We start from the raw sequence: 23492 nt of genomic DNA, 5'->3' as shown, positions 1-23492 counted from the left end.
CAGCAAACCAACAAACAACTGAGACACTGGGGGACGAGATGGTAGCAGGGAAAATCAACAAAGCTCCACTACATGGAATACTCTATCTCCAGAGGGATAGCAATCCAACCAAATAAAAAGAAGAGAGCTGCCCTAACAATTATGAGAATCTGAACTACATTACCAGCACACACATCCGGTGGCTCACAACTGCCTGAAACTTCAGTCCCAGGGGATCTGACACCTTCTCCTAGCCTCTGTGGGCACCCAAGCATATATGTGGAGCATGTACATACATTCAGGCACATATACACATAAATATAATATAAATAAAATTGTTTTTAAAAAGTCAACAGGTTTCAGAACAAATGTATACAAGCTTAACCCAGTACTTGGAAGGCAGAGTGGATGGATCTCTGAGTTCCAGGTCAGCTTAGTCAACCCAGGAATTGGCTAGCCAGAACCTTGACCATATAAATCCTATCTCGAAATTTAGGAGGGGAAAAAAAAAAAAAAAAAAAAAAAGGACAGAACTTATTACCAAAGAGGAAATCTGCATAGCTAACAAGCATAGACTGAGATTTATCACAAGTATATGTACCCTGGTGAGCAGGAGAAACTGACAAATCACTAATGTACTGCTTAAAAACAGTGTCAACAAATCAATACTCATAGATAGATAGATAGATAGATAGATAGATAGATAGATAGATAGATAGATAGATAGATGCTCATACAAAATACTCCAAAGGGACAGAGAGAGGGTTGGGGCTAAATTTAGCTCAGTGGTAGAGCGCTTGCCTAGGAAGCGCAAGGCCCTGGGTTCGGTCCCCAGCTCCGAAAAAAAAGAAAAAAAAAAGAAGGGACAGAGAGACAAGAGCGTTTGCTTAGCACACATAAAGCCATGGGTCACCCCAAAGACAAAAACCAAAACGAAACACCAGCATGTGGCAAACGCCTATAATCCCAGTACGTGTTGAAAGGCTGCAGCAGTAGGGTTGTGATTATGAGTTCAAAGGCCAGCCTGAGCTATATACAAACCCGAAGCAAAAGGAAAAGTTAAAAAATGGAACAAGTCACCACGCATTAAGGACCAAGGGCAGACTAACAAGGCAGGTGGGACAAAGCAAGTGCACGAGCCTACAGCACACACAGAACACCCTGAAGGCAGGCAGACAGCAGGGACTTGGTTTTTCATGCCCACCTGCAAAGATAGGAACAGTAAAGATCGTTAACATATTAAGCCAAGTCCAAGATGTTCCTGAACTTTCCAAATCTCATGGAGCTGAGTTGCTAAAGGCTAATTTCTGTCCCTGCTCAGATTAAGGTGAAAGGCTGAGAGCCACAGGCACACATTCCCAACCAGAAAGAGCCTTGGTGTTTCACTATAACTTACAGAACCTGCCAATTTCATTCACAATTTACACTAGCATCTAATTATACTGAACTGAATATTAACTGTTCTAATTGCTTAATGTTTTATTGGCTGGAGCTAAAGTATGGAAGGACAGCTGGCATGGCAAATGGGATTCTGTTTGCCATTAGAAATAAGAGCTGGGGGCACTCGTCTCTCCCATACTCACATCTGCCACCCTGAGGACCAGCATGTCTCCAGGGCACTCCTCTGGGCCCACGCCAAGCCAAGGCCACCAGGAAAATCCTCCCAGGAGTTGGATTTTAATTATGACATCTTGTTTCAGAGTGCTTTTTCCAGCCACACACAGTGGCACACACTGTAATCTCAGCACTCCAGAGACATCAGCAAGAGGACTGCAGCTAGTTCAAGGCCAGCCTGATCTACATGAGACCCTACCTCAAAAAAACAAACAACAAAAAGCTGAGTATGATAGTGCACACTTGCAAGGCAGAGGCAGGAGGATTGCTGAAAGCTCAAGATCAGTCTGGTCTCTATGTCAAGTTCTCTAGACCAGAGGACTTGATGGTGACACCCTGTCTCAAAACAAAGCAAAACAAAATAAAATAAAAACAAATAGCATGTTTTCCTGGGGATTAGGGTTTTAGTTCAGTGGTACAGCACTTGCATGCAAGGGTGTCAGCTTCAAGAAAGTACCAGACATGGTGGTGCATGACTTTAATCCCAGCAGTCAGGAAGCAGAAACAGGTGGATTTCCACAAGTTTAAGGCCAGACTGGTCTCCGTAGCAGGTTCTAGGCCAACCAGAGCTACAGTGGCACCCTGTTTCAAATTTGGGAAAAAAAAAAAAAAAAAAAAAGAGGGAAAATTCTTTTCCAGCAGCAGGAATAGTGAGGAAATGTCTTCTCCCACCGCAGATGACTATGGAGGTGACTTATTCAGTTCCTCAGAGCCACCAAGGAAACAAGCACCTCTCACCATTCTACTCTGTGACTGTCATTCTGGCTTGAAGCTCCCAAAACTGAGATGATGGTGGTGGCATATCTGGGAAGCCTTTTCTCACACAGGCAAATCCGCAGGTGGGGAGCAACTACAGCCCAGAGCCCCTGCTGGCTATCTGTTGAAACCCAGAGTGATGTGCCAGCACCTGAGCCAGCCCTACAAGACTTAGGCTTGGCTCTAGAGGATGATGGTGTATGGGGTATAGGGGTATAGGGGTATCCATAATGGTGGGCAGGCTATGTAAAAGAACTAGAGAAATGTACTCTCTTCCCAAATTGTTCCCCCAGCTGTTTCCACACAATCAACTTGCCAGCAGTAGCAGTTGGGGTTGGGTAGGGGTGCAGGAGGGGGTGTCTGGGGGAAGGTTGCAGGAGCAGATCAAGAGGGTTGAAAACCAGGCCAAGATAGAAGAACAAAGAGCAGGCCAGGTGTTAAAATATGCACCTCGGAAAGAAGAGTCACCTAAGATGCCCCAAAGCCACAGACTCAGGTTAAACTTGTCACTGGAGACTTTGACACTTGTACTAAAAGTGTACCTAAGTAACATAAATGTATGCATTCACACAAAAACGTGTGCACAGGGGCTAGGGAGAGAGCTCAGTAAAGTGCTTGCGGTGCAGGTGTGAGGACCTGAGTTCAACCCTCAGCACCAAAGTAAAACCTGGCAAGCAGGCACAAAGCCTCAAACTCAGAATGGGGGTGGAGGAGGAGACTCCCTGGGGCTCACTGGCCAGCAGTAATCCCAGTACTTAAGGTAGAAGCAGGAGGATCCCCAGTACAAGGCAACCCTTGGTAACACAGTGAGTTCGAGATAAGAAGGCCAGTCTCTCCAAGTTAACAGGGCAGAAAAGAGAAAAAAGAAATATTTCTTCAAATCATCCTTCCGAAAGATAGCTGTTTGTTTCTTTTAAAGATTCTCAGAACACTTTCTAAATTTTCTGCATTAACTTTTGCAGTGATGGGGATGAAAACTCAGGGCCTACTGCATATTATAAGAGTGCTTAACAAGCAGCTTCCCCCAGCCCGCAGTAACTTCTCAACATGGTTGTGTACCCCTTATGTGTGCAAGCTCCACTCTCCCCTCAATGATCCAACCCACGTAATACATCTGGGCTGATAGATGGGCCTAACTGAAACTTCGGACTCAGCCAGAGTTTGGAGACGTAGGTCTCTTTCACGTGGAATAGGGACCACAGTAAGACACTGGGCTGCCGCAGAGACTGCCTGTCTAGTGCAGCTTTAAAGAACCTTCTAAGAAAATGCCCTAAGCAGGAAGCAGTTCTCAAAAACACAGCACCAGGCACTGAGGGCCACCCAGGTGCTTTGTGTAGAGTCAACCTCAGACACTCCCAGGAAGAAGATGGTGGCAGATTCATTCATCAAGCAGGCAGCTGAGCAAGGAAGACCGCTGGGTCACCACAAATACAGCATGCCCCTTCAGGGACAATTCCGCATCTCATATCACAGGGATTGGCAAATGCTTGGCTTTACCAGGGAGAGTCAATTGGTGTGAAGGGACCCTTAACAAGAAAGAGACCCTCGTTCTCACATAAAGCAGAACTTTTCAAAAGGACAGGTTTGTCTCCTTGTTTTTGTTTTTAAGACAGGTCTCCTGTAGCACAGGCTGGCTTCCAGGTTACTAAATAATCACAAATAACCTTGAACTTCTGACCCTGTCTCCCTAGAGCTAGGCTTATAGGCACACACCATCGCACTCATTTGTGTGGTGCTGGGGATGGAACCTAGGGCTTGCTTTGTGAGCTTGAGGCAATAACTCGACCCATGAGCTGCATCCCCAGCCAGCAAAGGGGGATTTTCTAAAGTCTGAAGACTCAGGGCTGTGTTATGAGGTCTAACAGTTCTGTTTCTATACCCTAAGGCCTTCACCTTGTCCTCCTGCAAACGGTACCACAGGGACATTTTTACACTTGACTTCTGTCTTCTTTCCCTCATGCCAAAGTAACTCTCATGCAGTCTCCTCCTCCTTTAGTTGCCTTCCCAATCCTGAAATCTTCAAGTGCACTTGCATGCACCCGCCCTTACTCTCCAGGCAAACAGGATCCCTGAACACAGCCTTAGCTTCCTGGGTCACCCTGCCACTTGCTTTCAGTTCAGAGCTGTAGTCCTTTATATCAACCTCATCCTAAAACAGCCTTTCCCTTCTGGGCCTGTCATCACCTCCCTCTCTGCATGCCCACCAGTGGAGCTATCCCAAGGAGGGGCCGGAGAAGCCATAGCCAGCCAGACAGCCCTGGTGCCGTTGCTACAATGCCTGCCAGCAAGTGTCTGTCCTGATACCTAGCAGGCACAAACCCCCCACCAGTATGTACCTGACTTGCCACCAGGTATCATTATAATTAGTCACTGTAATTGAAGCTGAACACAATTAATTACATAATTTTTGAAGTGTTCAAGTTTAATTCCATTAGAATTACATCATGAAACCAGGGAATTACACAGGATTACCAACAAAAAGCAAATAGGGATGAATGAAAGAAACTCCAGGCTGACTCCCCGCATGTCTGACTCCCAGCCAAGGCTGAAGCAGAGCCCATCACCACACCTGTTTTGAATAAGCCTGTGGCAGCCAGCCAGTTGGGTATCATAAGGACCCATCTCTGAAACACTATGGACCCAAACACTATGGACACAGGGTGCTCAGTGTCAGTGCAACACTGAAGGCCATTCCCTCAGAGATGCCATTACCCAAGCTCGGTTTTTAGGTCCAAATGGCATCCTGGTAAAAAGCCACTCATCTGTCCCATTTCCATCATGGTCTCTCCCAAAATGGCAAATTTGGGTACATTCAATCTGGAATGGGCCCTCCCTCTTATCTCCTGGGGAGTATGACATCACCACACACAACCTCCCACTTCAATTCCTTGCTGCCCATCTATCCTTGCTATGGTTCATCCTACACATGGAGCTTCTGGAAGAATATTTTGCAATGCGAATCTAAGCCTTCAATTATCTGTCTTCAATTTAGAAATCGGTTGTTTCTCCAGGTCTTCATGGGGCTGTGCTCAGGCCCTGCTCCATTTGTCCCTGGAACCCTACGTGCCCACAGGCTGCCATTCAGTTCTTCACCTGTCTCCTGTCTCACCTACAAGAAAGTAGGCTCCTGAGTGACAGGAACTCCCGGTGGTTCCGGAACATAGCCCAGCCCAGCACAGAAGCAGGATGTTCTGAATACTGACTAAGCAAGTGGTGGACAAAGGCAGGGCCCATTCTTCAGAAGCACTGCCCCTCAGCCCGGTGCACAGGGATGCTCTGCCTTGAGAGTTCTCCAAAAGCAGAACAGGGGCTTACTTCATGTTGAAAAAGATCTGAGGCAGCCAGACACCATGAGACACACTCAACAAGTTGAGCGGAGAGCTGCACAGATGGATCAGTTAGGAAAGTGCTCACTGACAAGCATGGGAGCCCAAGTCTGATCCCTAGAACCACATAAAAAGCCATGTGAGTGCAGCTGCCTATAACCCCAGTGCTGGAGAGATGAAGACAGGAGGAACCCTCAGGCTCCCAGGCCAACCAGCCTGCTTGGTGAGATCCAACCAGTGAGAGATCCTGTCTCAGAAACCAAGGTGTCGGCCAGGTGTGATAGCACCTTTAATCCCAAGCACTCCAGAGGCAGAAACAGGTGCATCTCTGAGTTTGAGGCTAGCCTGGTCTACAGAGTGAGTTCAAGGACAACTAGGACTATACAGACAAACACTATCTCAAAAATCAACAAACAAAAAGGTATATATCTTAGAAATGATAGCCAAATCTGTAACTTAGTTTCCACAAGTAGCTGCACACATGTGCATACATACCGCGTGCGCTCATGCGCGCACACACACACACACACACACACACGGACAGCTCAAGAAACCTGTGGAAAACACAGTTGACCCACAGACAAAACAAATTATTTTACTCAAACACACTACATTATTTCCAAAACCAACACATATTTTTGCATATTCTCTTAATTTTCAGTTATATTTTTTCTTTAACTTCATCATTTCATAACAAACCACTGTCATTCCCAATCCCAATCAAGGTCTGCAGGATGGATCACCAGATGAAGGTGCTTGGTGCCAAGTATGACAACCACAGTTTAATTCCCTGGAACCCAAATAGCAGAATAAAAGAACCAACTTCTAGAAGTTGTCCTCTTATCTCTACATATATGTTATGTATGCCCCGTGCACTCTCCTATACACATATGCATACAAATAATGTCAAGTACATCAGGCATGCAAAGTTGTACTAATGATTTTCTGAATCCGGTCATCCAAAAGCTCGGTCCCCAGTAATAAATCACTGAGAAAAATAAGATGTATGGACTGTCACAGAGACTAGGATGTTCTTGGAAAGTCACTGAATATCCAAAACAGAACACCATCCCTTTCTGCAAGCCAAAAACAGATCCCTTGAAGGGGTGCTGTCCTGAAGATATCGGAGGACTCGAGTGGCTCTGCCACCACAGCAGGTACTGCATCAGTCTGACTTCCAGGGTCTGGGAAAGAGGTGGCCCTGGCCAGCACAGGGCTAAACACTCACAGTACAAACAGCAACTCCCTTCCCAGCACCTCGATGCTCCACAGTGAAGGCCTCTCCCAAACTCATCCAGCATGGCTGTGTGTCCACATGTTATGTGCAGATACACTTGGATGAGGACTTGGAACTGGTGAGTGAGGAAACAGGGCTCCTTTTAGCCCCAGACATCAGATTAAGTTTGCATGCAAGAGTGCAATGGTGCTTCCTCCCAGCTAACGAGGAAGCACAGAGAAAGTATGCAGGCTAGGAAGGTCGCAGCAATGGTAAGTCTACCTGAGGTTGGGATTCGAGTCTCAGGACAAGGGAAGGCCAGGTTCCACAGAGCACTCCCTGTGGGGCAACCCAACCGGGCCCCACTTCGCTCTCCAGTTACTTAGTAAACCAGACAACCCAGAACTCTTCTCAGGCAGCCCACAGGAGGACCCAAGAGCAGCTCTCCCTACACAGTGGAATTTATACATCCTCCACAGAGCTAGATACCATGGAATAAACCAAGGGCCTAGGCCATGACCCACTAGTGCCAGTGCCCAGGAAATGAGAGCTGGCAGTGGGAAAAAATAAACTCCCTGCCCTGTCACCATCAGACATATGCTGGCTACAGTTTATAAACTCATCCTGTCCCTTCCCTCTCTCATTCCTTTGACCTGCCCTGGGAGCCCCTAGATCCAGAACTGGGAAAGTTAAAGTGGGGGGCCATGTCTCTGTCTCTGTCTCTCTCTTCCCCCTTCCCTCCTTCCTTCTGTTTTTCTGTCTTTGTGTCCTTCATACTGGGGATTAAACAAACCCCTGGGCCTCCCACATGCTAGGCAAAAGCTCTATGCTGAACTGTACTCCTAGCCCACAATTTTGCAGAATTCTCAAGCATTAACCAAAGCCCCCAAAAAAATCTACCATAGGCTCTGAACTCTGGGTCTCAATCTATCTGTACACAGCACCAACCTTTTGCCCAGACATCCAATCAACGCCTGAAATTGCTGGCCCACTCCTTCCACTCTGTACCTACCGAGCGCTCGCACCCCTTCGACCATCCTGCTCCTGTCAGATCCCACCTCCTACCCTTGCTCCCACAGATCCATGCCAGACACTGATGTCACCAGCACAGAAATATCCTAGGTAGTGCTTTCTTGGAGCACAAAAAACAGAGAAAGTGTGGACTATGAAGACCGCTGCTCTGAACCAAGGCTGGCCGGGTGCCAAGCCCACAACAGCTTCTGGGGAGTGGGCTGGTACAACACATTCCTCTGGCCCAGACACCAGACCTGAGCACTTCTGGCTCCAGGCTTGCTCCGACATTTGCTGGGTTCTAACAACTAGATGGCAAGTAGAGGAGGCACGCTCCCTCCGGCTGCACGGAGACTTGACAACACAACTGCAGCATAAAACTGTTCTATCCAACTTCATTTTTTAAGTGGATTTTTAGGGAGCTGAAGACATAGCTCAGTTGGTAGTGTTTGCCGACTGTGCATGAGGTCATGAGTTCCATCCCCCATATGGGGAGGTGGGCTACATGGATCTGAATCAACATGTACAAAGAAGGAATTTAATAAATAAGAATACAAATCAAACATATTCCTTCAGTTGGTTTCCAAGTATAGTCATTTAATAGAACTGACCTAACTTCCATGATATTAAGAACAGATCTCAATTGGAATGTAGTTTTGTAGGAGTGTTAGCCTAGCAAGGCTCAGGGTTCAATCACCAGCACCAAAGGGGGGAAAAATCAGCTTTGCATTCTAAAATTAACTACTTGAGTCTCCCCAGCAGAGCATGGAAAGGCCAAACCCTGAAAGAGGCCACAGCCCTCAGGTTTCCCAATTGTGCACAGCCCTAGGAGAGAGTATGACAGATAGTACTGTAGAAGTGAAAGTGGACAGCAGGTGCCAGACAAGTCATGATGGCTGGATGCTGCCCCAGCAGCCATCAGATACACCAAAGAAAGAAGATAGCACTTTAAAGAGAGCTCAGAGACCCCCAGCCACCAATAACTGTTTCCTAGGAAGCCCCCACCGCCAAACTTGGCCTTCCTTGCCCGCTGCGGCCCCAGGCACACTGTCAAAGCCTCCTCCTTGCCGTTCAGTCTGCTTCCTCCCGGAGGGAGTCTGCCACTCCTCCAGGAGGGAAGGAATGCATGCAATCAAGCTGAAGCCTCAGACAGACGTCCAGAGGGAGCTTCACGGAGCAATGTCCACAAACCAGCAAGATTCTGGGTTTGCCTCTGCTGGAATGAAAGGTGTGGGTGCAGTGAAGACTGACATCTATCAGAAGTTCTGTCTGCCAGCCTGGGGAATGTGGTCTCCATTCCATGCAGAGTAAGCTTGCTGGGTGTTTACGGACAGGCACAACAGGACGAAATCAATGGTTTGAGAAGGTTCATCTGGCAGCCGACTGCCGTGGATTTCAACCTGCTTCAAATGAACAATTTTGAAACAAGCAAAGATTACAAACTTAGATCGTAGGTGTTAGAAAAGACAAGATCTCACCAGCAATAAACAACCCCGAAACCCTGTATGTGTGTGCACACGCACACACACAAAGATTTCATTAAAGTATCATCAAACTATGGGATGACAGCATAATTGCATACCAACACGAAGCCATGTAAAACAACTGCAAACCACTTCTAACTCCCTGACAATGACCTTCAACCATAACTGGCAATATCCTCCCTTTCCCAATCCCACATTGTGCTGACAAACCATAGATGCCAGGGTTGAAGACAATAGTGGACAAGGGTGGAAAAGAAAGGCAATTCCTTCCCTCCAGAATGGCCAGCTTCAGGTGACACTGGACCATTGTGGCATGGGAGAGCCAGATAAAGCACCCGGACACCCACGGGTCCCCTGTGCTCATGGCAAAGGCTGTGGTGCACCTCATCACCTGGAAGAGGCATCTAGCAACAGCCAGGCTTCCTGTCTGACTCCAGGATTCCCACACTTGCCTACTGAGCAGAAACATGATCCCAACTTGAACCTGTCTCCCCACTTGGCAAGATACGAGAGCACGGGCTGTTGCGAAAGCAAGAAACTGAGGTAAAACTGAAATGGGCAAGCCAGTCTATGAGAGTCTGGAGACGGGCATGAGTGAAGGCTCCCACCACCATGATTGCCACAATTTTCTGTTTCAAAGCCTCACAGAATGTAACTACAGTCTGTTCAGAATTTAAGGTCTGCGTGCTGGGATACATAGTTTCTGTTTTGTTTTAGTTTGTTTCCACTGAAAAGGTCTGAGCACCACTGGCTGCTCCTGGTAAAGGCAGTCCAGAGCAATATAACATGGAATCAGTGCAGTTCAAGTTCTAGGGCAACCATCATGGGGAAAACAGAAAGAAAGCACAGCCTGGAGTTGAGGTTCCCCTATAATCACCGCTTGGGAGGGAGAAGCAGGAAGATCAGGAGTTCAAAGGCATTCTTGGCTACATAACCAGTTCCAGGCCAGCCTGAAATCCTGTCTCAAAACATAAAATGGCTGGTTAGGACCGCACACCCTAGCGGGATATGTTGAAGAAGCTGAGAGAGGAGGATCAAAATATTTAAAAGAAAGAAAGAAAGAAAGAAAGAGAGAGAGAGAGAGAGAGAGAGAGAGAGAGCAAGCAAGAAAGCATTAAGCCAGCAAGATCGCTTAGGTGGTGAAAAGCACTTGTCACACAGCCTGAAGACCTGAGTTTGATCTCTAGCACCCCAGTTAAAAGAGAAAACCGGACACTAGAAAGTTGTCCTACACACACACACACACACACACACACACACACACACACACACAAACACTTCACACATTTAATAATAAAAATATTTTTAATGTATTTGTTTCACCAGTATCTGTCCAGCATTATGGAATGATGCAAGAAAACAGTGATCAGAGCAAAAGAATGCGGCCATCTCCAAGGGGAAAAAAACAAAATCCTTTCCAAGCCTCAATTAAAAGAAAAAACTTGTCATGTCCAATCTCCTCAAGTGGTAATTTAAATTTTCATTTACATCTTATCTTATAAAAATCTCAAAATAAAGAAGTACCACAAATACTTAGTTTAAAAAGCCAACAGTTGCCATAGCACGGAAGATGACAAGATGACGGGCGGGCAGGGCCGGAGCAAAGCAAGAAATGACAGGCAAAGGTGACAGTGCTTGCGGCTGCCTGGGGAGGCTAAGGGCGGCTCCACAGTAGCCCTTCCTTACCCATTAGTCCCCAGGCCTTGCTGAGGTTTGCAGCTCCCAGCTCTTGAAAACAAGTTTGCCTTCCAGGCCCAAAACCACGGTTCAGCCAATAAAGGCGCATGCCATGAGCCTGACCACCTGAGTTCCATCTCTGGGGACCTCGGGGTGGAAGGAGAGACCTCACTCCCAAGCTGTCCTCTAGCCTTACCTCTGAGCACATGCACAACAAATAAATGTAACTTTAAAATAATAGTTAGCTTTCTGTGTCATTTACTAACTTAAAATAAAAACCCTATGTGTGTGTGTGTCTGTGTGTGTGTGTATGTGTGTGTGTGTGTCTGTGTGTGTCTGTGTGTGTCTGTGTGTCTGTGTGTGTCTGTGTGTGTGTCTGTGTGTCTTGTACGAGCACCTCTGTGCACAAGCACGCACTGCAGAGGCCACAGCAGGTGTCTTCCTCTCTCCCTCTCTAGCGTATTTTTGAGACGCTGGACCTGAAACTCATCCTTTGGCTGGGTTCACTCGGGAACCGTGGGGATCAGCCTGTCTCCTCTCCCATAATCTGGAGTTCAGGCATGCTCCCATGCCCTCTTTTTGCATAGTTGCTAAGGATTTAAACTATGTTCCCTTTGCCTTCACAGCAAGGGCTCTTACTCCCGGAGCTGTCTCCCCAGCCCCATTTTACTAACTCTCATCAAATCGTTTTTTTTTTAACAGAGTAAACATGGCAATAAACCAAAGTACTCAGAGGTCCAAGAGAACAATCTAGTAATAGCATTTAAAATGAGTTCATGTGGTTTTGAATCTTTAAAACATCAAATTACAAAAACAAAACAAAACAAAACAAAACAAACAAAAAAAATCAAATTACATTAGAAAACAAAAGTCACAAATTATTAGGGAGAAAGGCCCAGTTGAGAGAACACTCACTACCTTGCCTACAGGAGGGCGTGGAAAGTTCTTGAGCTGTGGCTCTGACTTATGTTTTTCTTTTTCAGTCAGGACCTCACTTAGCCCAGGCTGCTCCCAAACTCTATGTATTCAAGGACAACCCTGAACTTCTGATCATCCCTCATCCACCTCCCCAGTACGGGGATTTATGGGTGAGCACCACGGTGCTGGGTGTGGCACCTAGAGTCTGGTGAGGCAGCAGACCCCAAACTGCACTACATCCTAAGCCCTGACTTCAGTCACATGCCGGGTGGACAGATCTGAGGTCTCTTCCAGCTTAAAAAATAGAAGCTGTAGGGGTTGGGGATTTAGCTCAGTGGTAGAGCGGCAAGGCCCTGGGTTCGGTCCCCAGCTCCGAAAAAAAGAAAAAAAAAAAAAATAGAAGCTGTCAACACCCAGATACATTTTAATGACAGTACAATCCGCATTCTACTGCTCAAAATTCTGTAATATTCGCTTAAAAAAAGAACTAATTTGTCCATTTGTTTCTCCCTTAACCAAACTCAGGATGCCGTGCAATCCACCATAGGCAACTTTTTACAATGTTAACTGGATTCCCTTATTGAGCAAGTGCAACTACATCGTCGCTCAAGGTAATGTGAAAAGCAGCAGCTACTTGGCAGTCCAGAGCTTAAGCTCTAGTAATTTCCTCCAGCATTAACTGCATAAATCAAACACTTGAAAGCATCCTTGATTTCAAAGGGTGAATGGAGGGTGCAGACTTGGGTGTCTTAGAAAGGTGTGGCCTGCTTTCCCGGCTCTGCTACAAGCACGCTTTAATGGAAGGAAGCAGGACCTAGTCAGTTTCACTCAGAGTGATTCTCCTGTATGGCTATTGCTTCCTTGTTCTGCAGGGTGTCTTCCCAGTAGCCTTTGGTCTGATTACCTTTCCTCTCATAGAAAGACACCCCCCACCAACCCCAAGTTCTATTACCCCATTTCCCATGGCCCAAGGCTCTATAAAACACAAAACTCCTGCCAAATGCCAGCGGCCTCCAACAGTAAAGAAAAAAATCAAGGGGCTGGGGATTTAGCTCAGTGGTAGAGCGCTTGCCTAGCATGCGCAAGGCCCTGGGTTCGGTCCCCAGCTCCAAAAAAAAAAAAAAAAAAATCAGATGAAAATGAAGAAATTGACGTTTCTTATTTATTGTAACTTTTTTCAGTGCTGGGGTGGAACCTTCTGAGTCTCATATGCTAGGCAATCGATCTACCTGCCACCCACAGGCCTAAAAAAATCTTTGTCCATTTTTCAGATAGGGTCTCACTAGAGCTCACTATATAGGTTGGGCTAGCCACAAACTCTAGGATTCACCTGCTTCAGGCTGTGTGCGTGCTCAGTGCCAGGATAAAAGGTGTGTGTACCACCACCAGGCAGAGCATTAAAACTTGAAGAGGTCCTGTGTTCACCTTCATATTTTTTTTTTTTCAAACTGTAGCATTTAATGTGAACAGTGTATAGCACTTTTTGGGGACTCAGAAACATTCTGGGTACAGCACCACTGAGGCCAATAACACCGGTTCTGTCAATCCCAAGTCCCTTCCTGAAGGATATGCCCTTACCTGCCAAACAACACTCTCCTCACCAACTTTCTCAGAATAGAGGTCAAAAAGAAAGACAGGGCTAAATAAGCACAGTAGTTCGAGTCTGTAATGTTAGCACTGGGAGGTAGGACAAGGCAGGAGGAGGATGGCTGTATGTGAGGCCAGCTTGCACTATAGAGATCCTAACATTAAATTAATAAATAATCTTAAAAGTGCAAGTAAGAACCCAGTGCAACTAAGAAAAGCCAAAACAAGACCAAGACCGACAACTCTCAATGATCCTTAGAAAAATCTGGTAACTACAGACACAGGGGAACCTGGCAGTCAGATAGAAAGTCAAGGCCACCAAATGGCTTGCAGGAGCACACCCTCAACAACTGAAATGGAAGACTGTCAAACAGTTCTCAGGGGACTATGGCACGGAGACACTAGCGAAATGCACCCCAGACCAAGTTCATTTTCTTAAGGCTTTCCGTGAGAGACTCCATCTGTACGTGTAGGATCTTTAGGTAAAGTAACTGGTCATTGAAGTTAAATCACTAACCATTAGGTTACCATAAAAACGCAAAACTATTCTCTCGTTAAAAAAAAAAATAAAAGTAGTGATGCATGCCTTCTTTAACCCCACCACTTAGTAAGCTAAGGCATATCTCTGAGTTTGAGGCCAGCCTGGTCTATGAGTTCCAGGACAGCCAGGGCTATGTAAAGAGACTCTGTCTCAGAAAAACAAAACAAAATAAAAAATGTGATCAACTACGGCTTCTGAAATCCTTTTTCTCTCAGACATGACTAGGATGTCCAGGTGAAGAGTAGTATATGGGGCAAGGAGAGGCTATGGCCCCGCTTCAAATACCACCAACAAAAATGAATAACCAGCAGTGAGTGTCCTCCGCTTGGCTACGGTCAGACTCATGTGCAGGAGTCCAAGAGTCCCACCTGTTTCCAATTAGATACCAGAATTGCTGGAGTGTTTAAACTACATTTGCTTGCTACTTACACAAAACAAGTCTTCCAGGGTTTTTTTGAATGGTTAAAATATGTTAAAATAAGATTAAGGGTCTGGTTTAAACAATCAGAGGCAGGGGAATTTCAATTGAAACCAAAACTATCTCTCTGCGGCAGCAATAACCCAGAGCTTCAGACAAAACAAACGGACGAGGTAGACACATTTCTACTGCTGCCGATGACTAATAAAAATCAGACTTTCCTTGGGAAGGGCAACTATGCTTTAAAGCCACGTATAAAATTTCAAATAAATTTAAAATAATTCCTAGAGTCACTTACAGTCCTATATATCAGAATAACTTACTACAGTAGCTTTGCCTGGGCGTTAATATTATGGCCCAGCAAGATACATGAAATTTTCATAAACTGTAAAAGGAACCAAAAGCAAGAACGGAGCCTGTCTCTGAAAGGTTTTCATATGACAAAACTTCTCCTAAAACAATATACAAATGTCCCCCAACAAACCTATCCTTTCACCCCGCTGTGAAATGGAGACTTCTATCTCTGACCTTGTTTTTTCTACAACCTCAGGAGAAGCCCTGAACATCAATGGAAAGCTCCCATACACACTGGCAGGTTTTTCTTCCTTGACTATCAACCGAGAAGGGACTTTTAAAACTTAAATGTCTGGGCTCAGCAGGGTTGCCCAGACCCTGGGCATTTAGGGGGATCGGGAGAGAGTAATTCTTGGGTAGACAGAGCTGTTGTTCCCCTTTCCAGCACAGAACTGAGTGTCGACCGACCGACGGAAGACAGGCCAAACAGCTTCCACACACTCAACCCCATCAAGAGCTACTGCATTTATTTCATCCTTGCACTGACTTGTGCCTTTCCAAAAAAAAAAAATGGTTTCACCCAGGCAAAAGCTTTGAGCAACTGATAATAACCCTTCCCACACCCATGCTCTTAAGACACCTATATTAAAAAAAAAAAAAAAAAAAAACAAGAAAAGAAAAACCGGGAGCTCGCCCTGCATCATTTGTTTGTTCATTGTCCTATCAAAGGAACCAAGCGGGATACTTTAATTAAAATTATAGCCTTATTACAAGAAGCAGTGTTGGGCTGCAGGAAACACATATACAAACACCAATGTGAGCGCTTCCAGAAGTAAGTGTAGGGGAGAAAATAGACTTGCAGCAAAAACTGAGTTTGTTTTCTGACTTGAGGAAAGAATATTTTTGAAGTTCACGTTTTCAGAGGATTCTCACTAAAGAACAGGTCACACTACACTGAAAGGACCCCAAAGGGATACAGCCACAGGCAGGCCCCATCCCCAACAGTCAGAGCTCCACTAATCAGAAAACAAGTTCCAAGAGTTAAATATATACCTCTTTTCAAACATGTATTTAGAGATAAATTTATACAATGGTGTTTCTCTTTTAAAAAAAAAAAAGTTGGTTTTTACAAGTCTTGGGCAGGATCAAAACTTGTTCAACTCGTCTTAGCAACACTAGGGCACTCTTAACTTTTTGCAAGACAAGTCTTGGTTGGGGATGAGAAAGGAAACAGGCCTGTTCTCAGAATCTCTCTTCAAGAGCAGACATCCACTCCATGTTCCCAGGTTGTCTTAAGACCCAAGAAACAGGGGAATAAGAACATGGCCCTCCAGGAGCGTAGGGTCCTACTGCTCCTTACCAAGACGTAAGCCACTCCAGATGAGATTCATCCAAGACTAAGCTCTCAGTTTAACCTAAAGAATACTCACCCAAAATTCTCCAGCTCCCCACTGGTGAGAACAGAGGAACCTCAACCAGATACCAACTCAAAATCCCTGGACCCATTTCCAGATAAAGGAGCAGCCCAGACTCATACGTGACCTTAGGCACTCCAAATTCAAGTAACTTTCAAACTTGCCATCCAAGGAAGCAGTTGAAACACCTAAGGTCCAACCATTCTCTACCAAAAGGAAATAGGCTCTGTAACAAGAACAGAGCTTAAACAAAATGTTTTGTTTGTTGTTACTTTAAGGTCAACATAAAGTTCATTCATGTCAACCATAAGGAAAACTTTCGATGAAGCCATTTGCTTAAATGTCCTCAAGATCTCCAGCAACGCTAATCCATTGTGGGTGAGGGGACGACACTAACAATTCATAAAATCTAATAACTCTCAAAATCATTTTTCTGGGCTTCCTTGGAAATGCTTAATAAAAGAACTTTACTGATATTAAACTAGGATGTCACATGGGGGGGGTGAAAATTAAGACTTGTTTCTTAAAATTCCACAACGGGTTTTACAGTAAGCACAGGAATTAAATTATGGTAAAAGGGAGCTATTTTTACTAAAATAGGGTAGACCAATTAATCAAAAAATGCCATCCGGCTGTGTTCATTACATTCAGGAATCTAATTTACACAATAGACTATGGAGTAATCCATTTTAGTCAATAAATACTCAAACTTCTTTAAGCTTTAATCTTATCAGAAATACATATTTCACATAGTCTTCCTAGTCAAGAGAGAAACGGGAGGAAATTTCATAACGAGTATGAGTCTGCCTTATCGTCCTCACGTAGGCAAGGGCAGAAAAAGCAAGCACAGTTAAAGTTGTTTCACTCCACTTATAGATGTTTTAATCCAATCGGCTTCGTTTCCTACAGGCCTACAGGTGGAGTTCGTTTGTTTCAGACTCCTAAGGGTGCTGTGGGTTAATAAGTATCACCAGTCCTCTGGGTTAGAAAAGTTCACTCAAGTTCACGTTCAAGCACACTTTAAAGTTGGGAGCAAAGGCGGTTTCCCTAGAGATGTTATGGAACATATCTCTCTCTCTCTCTCTCTCTCTCTCTCTCTCTCTCTCTCTCTCTCTCTCTCTCTCTCTCTCTCTCTCTCACACACACACACACACACACACACACACACACACACACACATACACACACACACTCCCCACAGTGCAAGGCTGCCTCTATGGACCACAAGACTGTCCCCTATCTCTGATGTCCCCAATGATCAAAGCTCTGAGGGCTCATTTGCCGCTCACCTTCAACTTGGCTCCGGCTACGCACAACATCCACCTGGCAGAATCCCGGGGCTGTCCAGGCGCCGTGAACGCGGGGCTAGCACTAGCAGGGAGGACCCCGAGGGCGAGCAGCTGGTTCCGATGAGGAGTGGCAGGCGGAATAGCATCCTCTGGACACGCAGGCAGCTCCGCCGCGGATTGGGAAGCCCCAATACCATCCCCTCGAGGCGATGGGGAACCACAATCAGTCTCCTTACAGTCCAGCGGGGCCCCCGGGGCTTTGCTTTCAAGAACCGGGTTGGAGAAGGCAGCTTGGAGCGGACCTGAGGCGCGCTCCATAGTTCCCGGGGCCCTTTTGCAAAGAGGACAGAACACACCCCTTCGCGAAAGAGAGTGAGGGGCTGGAGTGATGAAAGCGACCGATCCCCGAGGGGGGAGCCCTGGAAGTCCCTGAGACGCGCAGCTAAGTCTGTCTGCACCGATCGGTGACCCGGGAGGAAAAGCGCCCCGAGACCGGGTCACGCAGCGGCCTGCGCTCGGTGGAAAGTTGCAGCCTTCCTCCTGCACCTTCTCCCTTCTCCGGGGCCGATCCCACACTCTGCGCGACCCACTGGTGTCCCCCCGCAAGCCAAGTTTTCCCCTTCCAAAGCTTCCCCCACAACCCCTTCCCGGGGAAGTCCCCGGGCGCAAAAAAGGGGGACAGATCCAGCTCCGCAGTCACTTTCACGCAGCAGACACACAAAAGAGCGCGGGGCTTGCGGGTTGGCCCCGGGACGTAAACAAACGGGGTGGGGGAGGGACCCGCCACACCGGGTAGCCGTTCCCCTGGTCCGGTCGACACCGGTTGACAATCCCTCACGGGAGTAGTAGAAAAAAGATTGGTGGCCGCTGGGCCCAGAGACCGATCGAGGAGCAGTCAGGAGCTCCAACCCACCCGCCGTCTCCACGACAAGGGCCACCCGCCAGCCTGGCCGTCGCCGCCGCCGCCGCCAGCCGCCGGTGGCCGATCTGACCCTCCCCCGGAGCCGGCGGCACCACAGCGCCACCAGCTCCAGCTCCGCCGCGCCGGCGGGGCAGTGGCGGCGGCGGCGGCGGCGGTCCGCGACTCTCTCCTCCAGGAGACAGAGGAAAGAGAGAGAGCGAGAGACAGGCGCTTCACCCCCCACCAGCAACTCCCCACAAACTTTCCCCGGGAATACGCCGGGGCTGAGCTGGGGGGGAAGGAAGGACGTGACTGGCGCGAGGGCGACTAGCGTCCCGAAGCTCCCCTTCTTTGCAACCCCGCCACCCCTCCAGAGCCACCCCGTGGCTCGTCCCCCTCTTTAGCGCGCGAGTTCCCACTGAGCCCCCATGGGGGGGGGGGACCGCCGCTCCCCCTTCCTCTCCACCGGGGTCCCGCGACAACGACAGCGCGCGGGGTCGGCGACGGCGGCGGAGAGGACGATGAGGATGATGATGGCGATGATGGTGGGGAGGAAGACACCCTCCGGGGTTGAAGGGGGCAGACACCGGGGGGCAAAGATGTTGGTGGCGGCTGGCGGCTCCGGCGCCATCTTGGGCTGATCGATGAATTGAACAAAGAGGATCAATTTCTGATCAAGCCGAGTGATCAATGAGAGCCGGGGAGCCCGAGGGACTCGTCGCCGACTCGGCCCCGCTCTTCTGCCGGCACCCCCCTCCTGCTTTCCCCCGTCGCCTCAGCACCCCCGCCAGGGCCCTGGCAGCCCGGAGTGTCACCCTCCTTCCTGAGGGAGGCCGCGACCGCCCGCAGCCCTCACCCCCCGGGCGCGAGGCCGAGCGCCGAGAAGCCTGACCTGCAGCTGCTGTAAATCAAAGCGCTTCCAATATTGAAACATCGATCCCACATTGGCCGCCATCTTGAGACATATTGAGACGGAGTGAGAGGCTGATAGAGAGGGGGCTGGAGTTCAGGAGCCGCCAGGAGGCAGCAGGCGGGCGGGCGCCAAAACCCGGCCTGGAGCCGGCCGCCGCCTCAGCCACCGCGGACGCGGACTCCTTCCTCACGGCGCCGCCGCCGCCGCCACCGCCTCAGCCATGGAGTCCAGAGCCTGAGGGAAACGCAGCGGCGGCGGCGGCGGCCTTGACGCGCGCGCGCCGCGCTCTCTCTCCACAGCCCGAGCGCGGGCATCCGGGGCCCTCGCGACCCCTCACCCTTTTTCCCGCGCGCCCCGCCACAAGCCCCCTCCCAGGCCGCGCTGCGACCCTACGGCGGCCCGGCCTCGAGGGGGCGCTGCAGGGTCTCCTCAGGACCCTGCAGCTCACCTAAAGGGTGCCCTCCCAACCCCCCCGGAAAGGTCGCGGTCGCTGGTGGTCAACGCTTTGGGAGAAAGTCCCCCTCGCTTGGCGTGGGGACGGTGGACTGCGCTGCGACAGCAGGGTGCGGGCGCTGCGCTCTTTTGCACCGTGCGCGCGGAGCGAGCAGAGCCCACCTGCAAAGCCAGCGGCCCAGACCCCAGCCGCCATCCCGTGCGCCGGGGCTGCGGATGACCTCACTCCGCTCCCCTGTGCGCTCCAGCTGGGGGACCTCCAGACCACAGCGGTCGCGACCAATGTTTCATATTCAAGGAAGTACAATTGTGTCGTGGTGAAAGGGAGGGTGGGGGGTGACCACCAAGCCTTGGAGCCTGCGGCTGCTGCCGCCACAGCTTCCATTCACGTCCTACACACACTCGGTTGCAATCCCCTACTTGCACCGGGACACATCAGCTAGTGGCGGCGGCCTTCCCACCCTTCAGAGCCGCTCCAGCGTCTGCCAGGACTGGGGCAAGTCTTGGAACACAGCTCTGTCCCCAACCATGCTTGTGCGACACAACTCAAGAAACTTCCTCTGGGGTTCACACAGCTCCGCGCCTCAGTCTTTGCAGGCAGAAAGTTTGAGAGCGTGCAGTGCACTCGAAACCGAGCGCTCGTTCCCAAGTTTTGCAAAAACGCTCACATTTAAGCCAGGAGTGGGGAAGGAAGTTCTCTTTACATTTCCTTCTAGCCCCAAAGCACACGTTTTAGGATCTTCATCTTTAATGGATTTATTCACACCAGAGAGTTTGCGTTTACAGTAGGAACACAGTGTTTTCACTTTGCTGCACTTCGGTGAACGTGTAATTAGTTAAGACAAATCCCTAAATTCCTTAATCTTGAAAATTATATGTAAATAACGTCTGTATGGCATACCAAACATGACAGTAGAAAATAATTGCTCTCTGAGCCAAGTTTGAGGGTTTAGCGCTATTTGGTTGCGGTGAGATCGATATTTTTGGAGAATGAGGTTGGAAGGGAAAGTCCCACCGAGATTTAAAGAATACAAGTGTTCCCGGGTCTTGCAACTGCACCCAGAAGCCTCTGTGTCTATGCAGCGGTCCGGACCGGGTTGCAACCCCAAGTCGCAGCCTTTGAAGGGCAGGAGCCACCCGAAGCAGGTGCGTGGGAGCGCGCGGGCGTCAGGAGGCGCAGAGCCAGCCTGTAGTCTGGATGCTTTGACGCGGCGCCAGGCGGGACACTGCGGACCTCGGGTGGCCGCAAGCTGCCTGAGTGTCAGGCGCCGGAGCCGGAACGCGCGGGCGGCCGCGCTGCAGCTCCGTTAGCACCGCCCGGTAGAGGGCAGCGGCTCCCCTACACTCAGGTCCTGAGGGTCCCCACCACCGACACCCGCCCCCAGCGCACGTGCCCACCCCAGCTCCGCGCACTTGGCCACGCCTTGACCGGGATCGAGGCGGGAAGCAACTCCTTTCCCACCTAAAAGCCTCTTAGAATTTACCGGATTTTTCCCTGTCTTGTATTTTAAAGACCATCTACGCTTGTGCGGTGGTCGGCAAGAATGACAAAAAATTGACCTAAAAGTGGCTAGGCAAAATGTGCGGGAGCATTAAGCCAAGCAAATTTCCTCTCGTGGGGAACGGTCGGGGAAATGGTATGGATTTACCACAGATGTTCTCAATCTAATTATCCTGTCGATCCCCTGGGTTTGAACTTTAAAAACTGAAATATATATGACCTGTGTAATGGAAGGGAAGCACATCTGGTTGGAATTCAGAGTCTGAATCCATGGCAATATTTTAGATATAAGTTTGACGGGTATTAAATACAATTGTTCCGTTTCTAGTTATGTTTATACGTTTGCATGTTACCCTGGCTTACATTGGGAGGCCCAGAGCTTAAGCTTTATTTAAATAAAATTTTAGATTTCTCCTAACAGAATTTTTAGGTTGTACAAACTTTATTGCCCTCGGCCAGGAAGAGGGGAGGGAAAAAAATTAGGATAATTTCTCTAGTGGAAAAAAAAATGTTCTCCTTTCAAAAGATAATTCACTAATCAAAAACCATCTTGGGTGAATAAAGTAATAACGCAAAAGACTTGTGACAAGCTTTTAAAGAATGCATTTAAGATGTTTAGAACAAGTATTGTCCTAAAAGAACAACTTAGAGACGGTGGGGTGGTTCAGTGTGTAAAGGACTTGTTTTACCAGAACCCATGCGGAGAGAGGAGGAAACAGACCCCAAAGAATTGTCCTCTGACTTCTGCCCACTAGCTGTAGCATGCACCACACTGCACACATCCACACACACCGTCATCGTTATGATTAATAAATAAAATTTAATATAGAGCAAATTATAAGCATTTCAAAGACTCGTTTCTTTCTTGTGAGTTCATGCTCACCCGAAGTACTCTAAAACCTGGACAACCATTGGTGTCTGAACGTAGTGGACTTACAAAGTCACCAATTCCTTAAAATATTTTTAAAATGGAAGGATTTAAGGACTTCTATCTCCATCAACACCCACAAAGATGACACAATGAGTGATCAGATCCTTCTAGAACCAACCGTGAGAAAGGATGGCTCTGACGCAGGGGGGAAAAAAGTTGACATATAATTGATATGACTTTGAATGAAGCATAAGAAAAACAATCCAGAGGCATTGGGTCATTTTGTTTAATGTTTAGCTTCTCCCTTTAGGGGAAGAGCACTCACAGTTCCCAATGCCTGACTAATTGCCACCCCAAGCTTTCCAAAATAAGCCCCCCCTGTCATCAAGTGAGAGAGCTGATCAAAACGATATCCAGTCCTGGCACCGTTGTTACTCAGCTTAGCACCAGAGAGGGCAACTTGTAAGTGATGCAGGAGCCTGGGTTTTCTCAGTTTCTTCTGTGGATGTTACCATTATTACCCAAAACAGTAAAATGAAATAGGGTTAGCCGACAGGGTGGTGCACACCTGTCATCCCAGCAGGAGATAAAGTCAGGAGGAGATGTTCATGGCCATATATAGAGAAGTCGAGGCCATGCCCCACATGTGGCCCATACATATACAGCCACCCAATTAGACAAGATGGATGAAGCAAAGAAGTGCAGACCGACAGGAGCCGGATGTAGATCGCTCCTGAGAGACACAGCCAGAATACAGCAAACACAGAGGCGAATGCCAGCAGCAAACCACTGAACTGAGAATAGGACCCCCATTGAAGGAATCAGAGAAAGGACTGGAAGAGCTTGAAGGGGCTCGAGACCCCATATGTACAACAATGCCAAGCAACCAGAGCTTCCAGGGACTAAGCCACTACCTAAAGACTATACACGGACTGACCCTGGACTCTGACCTCATAGGTAGCAATGAATATCCTAGTAAGAGCACCAGTGGAAGGGGAAGCCCTGGGTCCTGCTAAGACTGAACCCCCAGTGAACTAGACTGTTGGGGGGAGGGCGGCAATGGGGGGAGGGTTGGGAGGGGAACACCCATAAGGAAGGGGAGGGGGGAGGGGGATGTTTGCCCGGAAACCAAAGAATTATTATTAAGTATTAAATAAATTTAAAAAAAAAGAGAGAGAGAGAGAAGTCGAGGCCAGCCTTGTTCTATGAGAGCCTCCCTCAAAGACCAAGGAGGATGGGAAATTATAACAGTACAGAATGATGGCAAGAAGTTGTTGCAGTGGGGTGACTCTAAGAAATGTCAGGGAACATTGTAACAAACCTCAAGG

At 48.2% G+C, this 23492-nt stretch overlaps 1 protein-coding gene across 30 annotated transcripts in view; it reads right to left on the bottom strand.

The window, feature by feature from the left end:
* The window catches only part of Cux1 (cut-like homeobox 1), a 318820-nt gene extending 299371 nt beyond the window's left edge, over positions 1-19449 (bottom strand). For 16 of the 30 annotated variants that reach the window (XM_087577578.1, XM_087577579.1, XM_087577580.1 and 13 more), the window contains exon 1: positions 19319-19404. In XM_087577578.1, coding sequence (XP_087433704.1) covers positions 19319-19381 — 63 coding nt within the window. In that variant the 5' untranslated portion in view covers positions 19382-19404. 30 annotated transcript variants of the gene reach the window in all.
* Between the last annotated feature and the right edge of the window lie 4043 nt (positions 19450-23492).

Source organism: Rattus norvegicus, chromosome 12, assembly GCF_021556685.1.
Source record: "Rattus norvegicus strain SHRSP/BbbUtx chromosome 12, alternate assembly SHRSP_T2T, whole genome shotgun sequence".
NCBI classification, from domain to species: domain Eukaryota; kingdom Metazoa; phylum Chordata; class Mammalia; order Rodentia; family Muridae; genus Rattus; species Rattus norvegicus.
The sequence above is the reverse complement of the archived record's forward strand: the minus strand, read 5'-3'. Positions and strand labels throughout refer to the sequence as shown.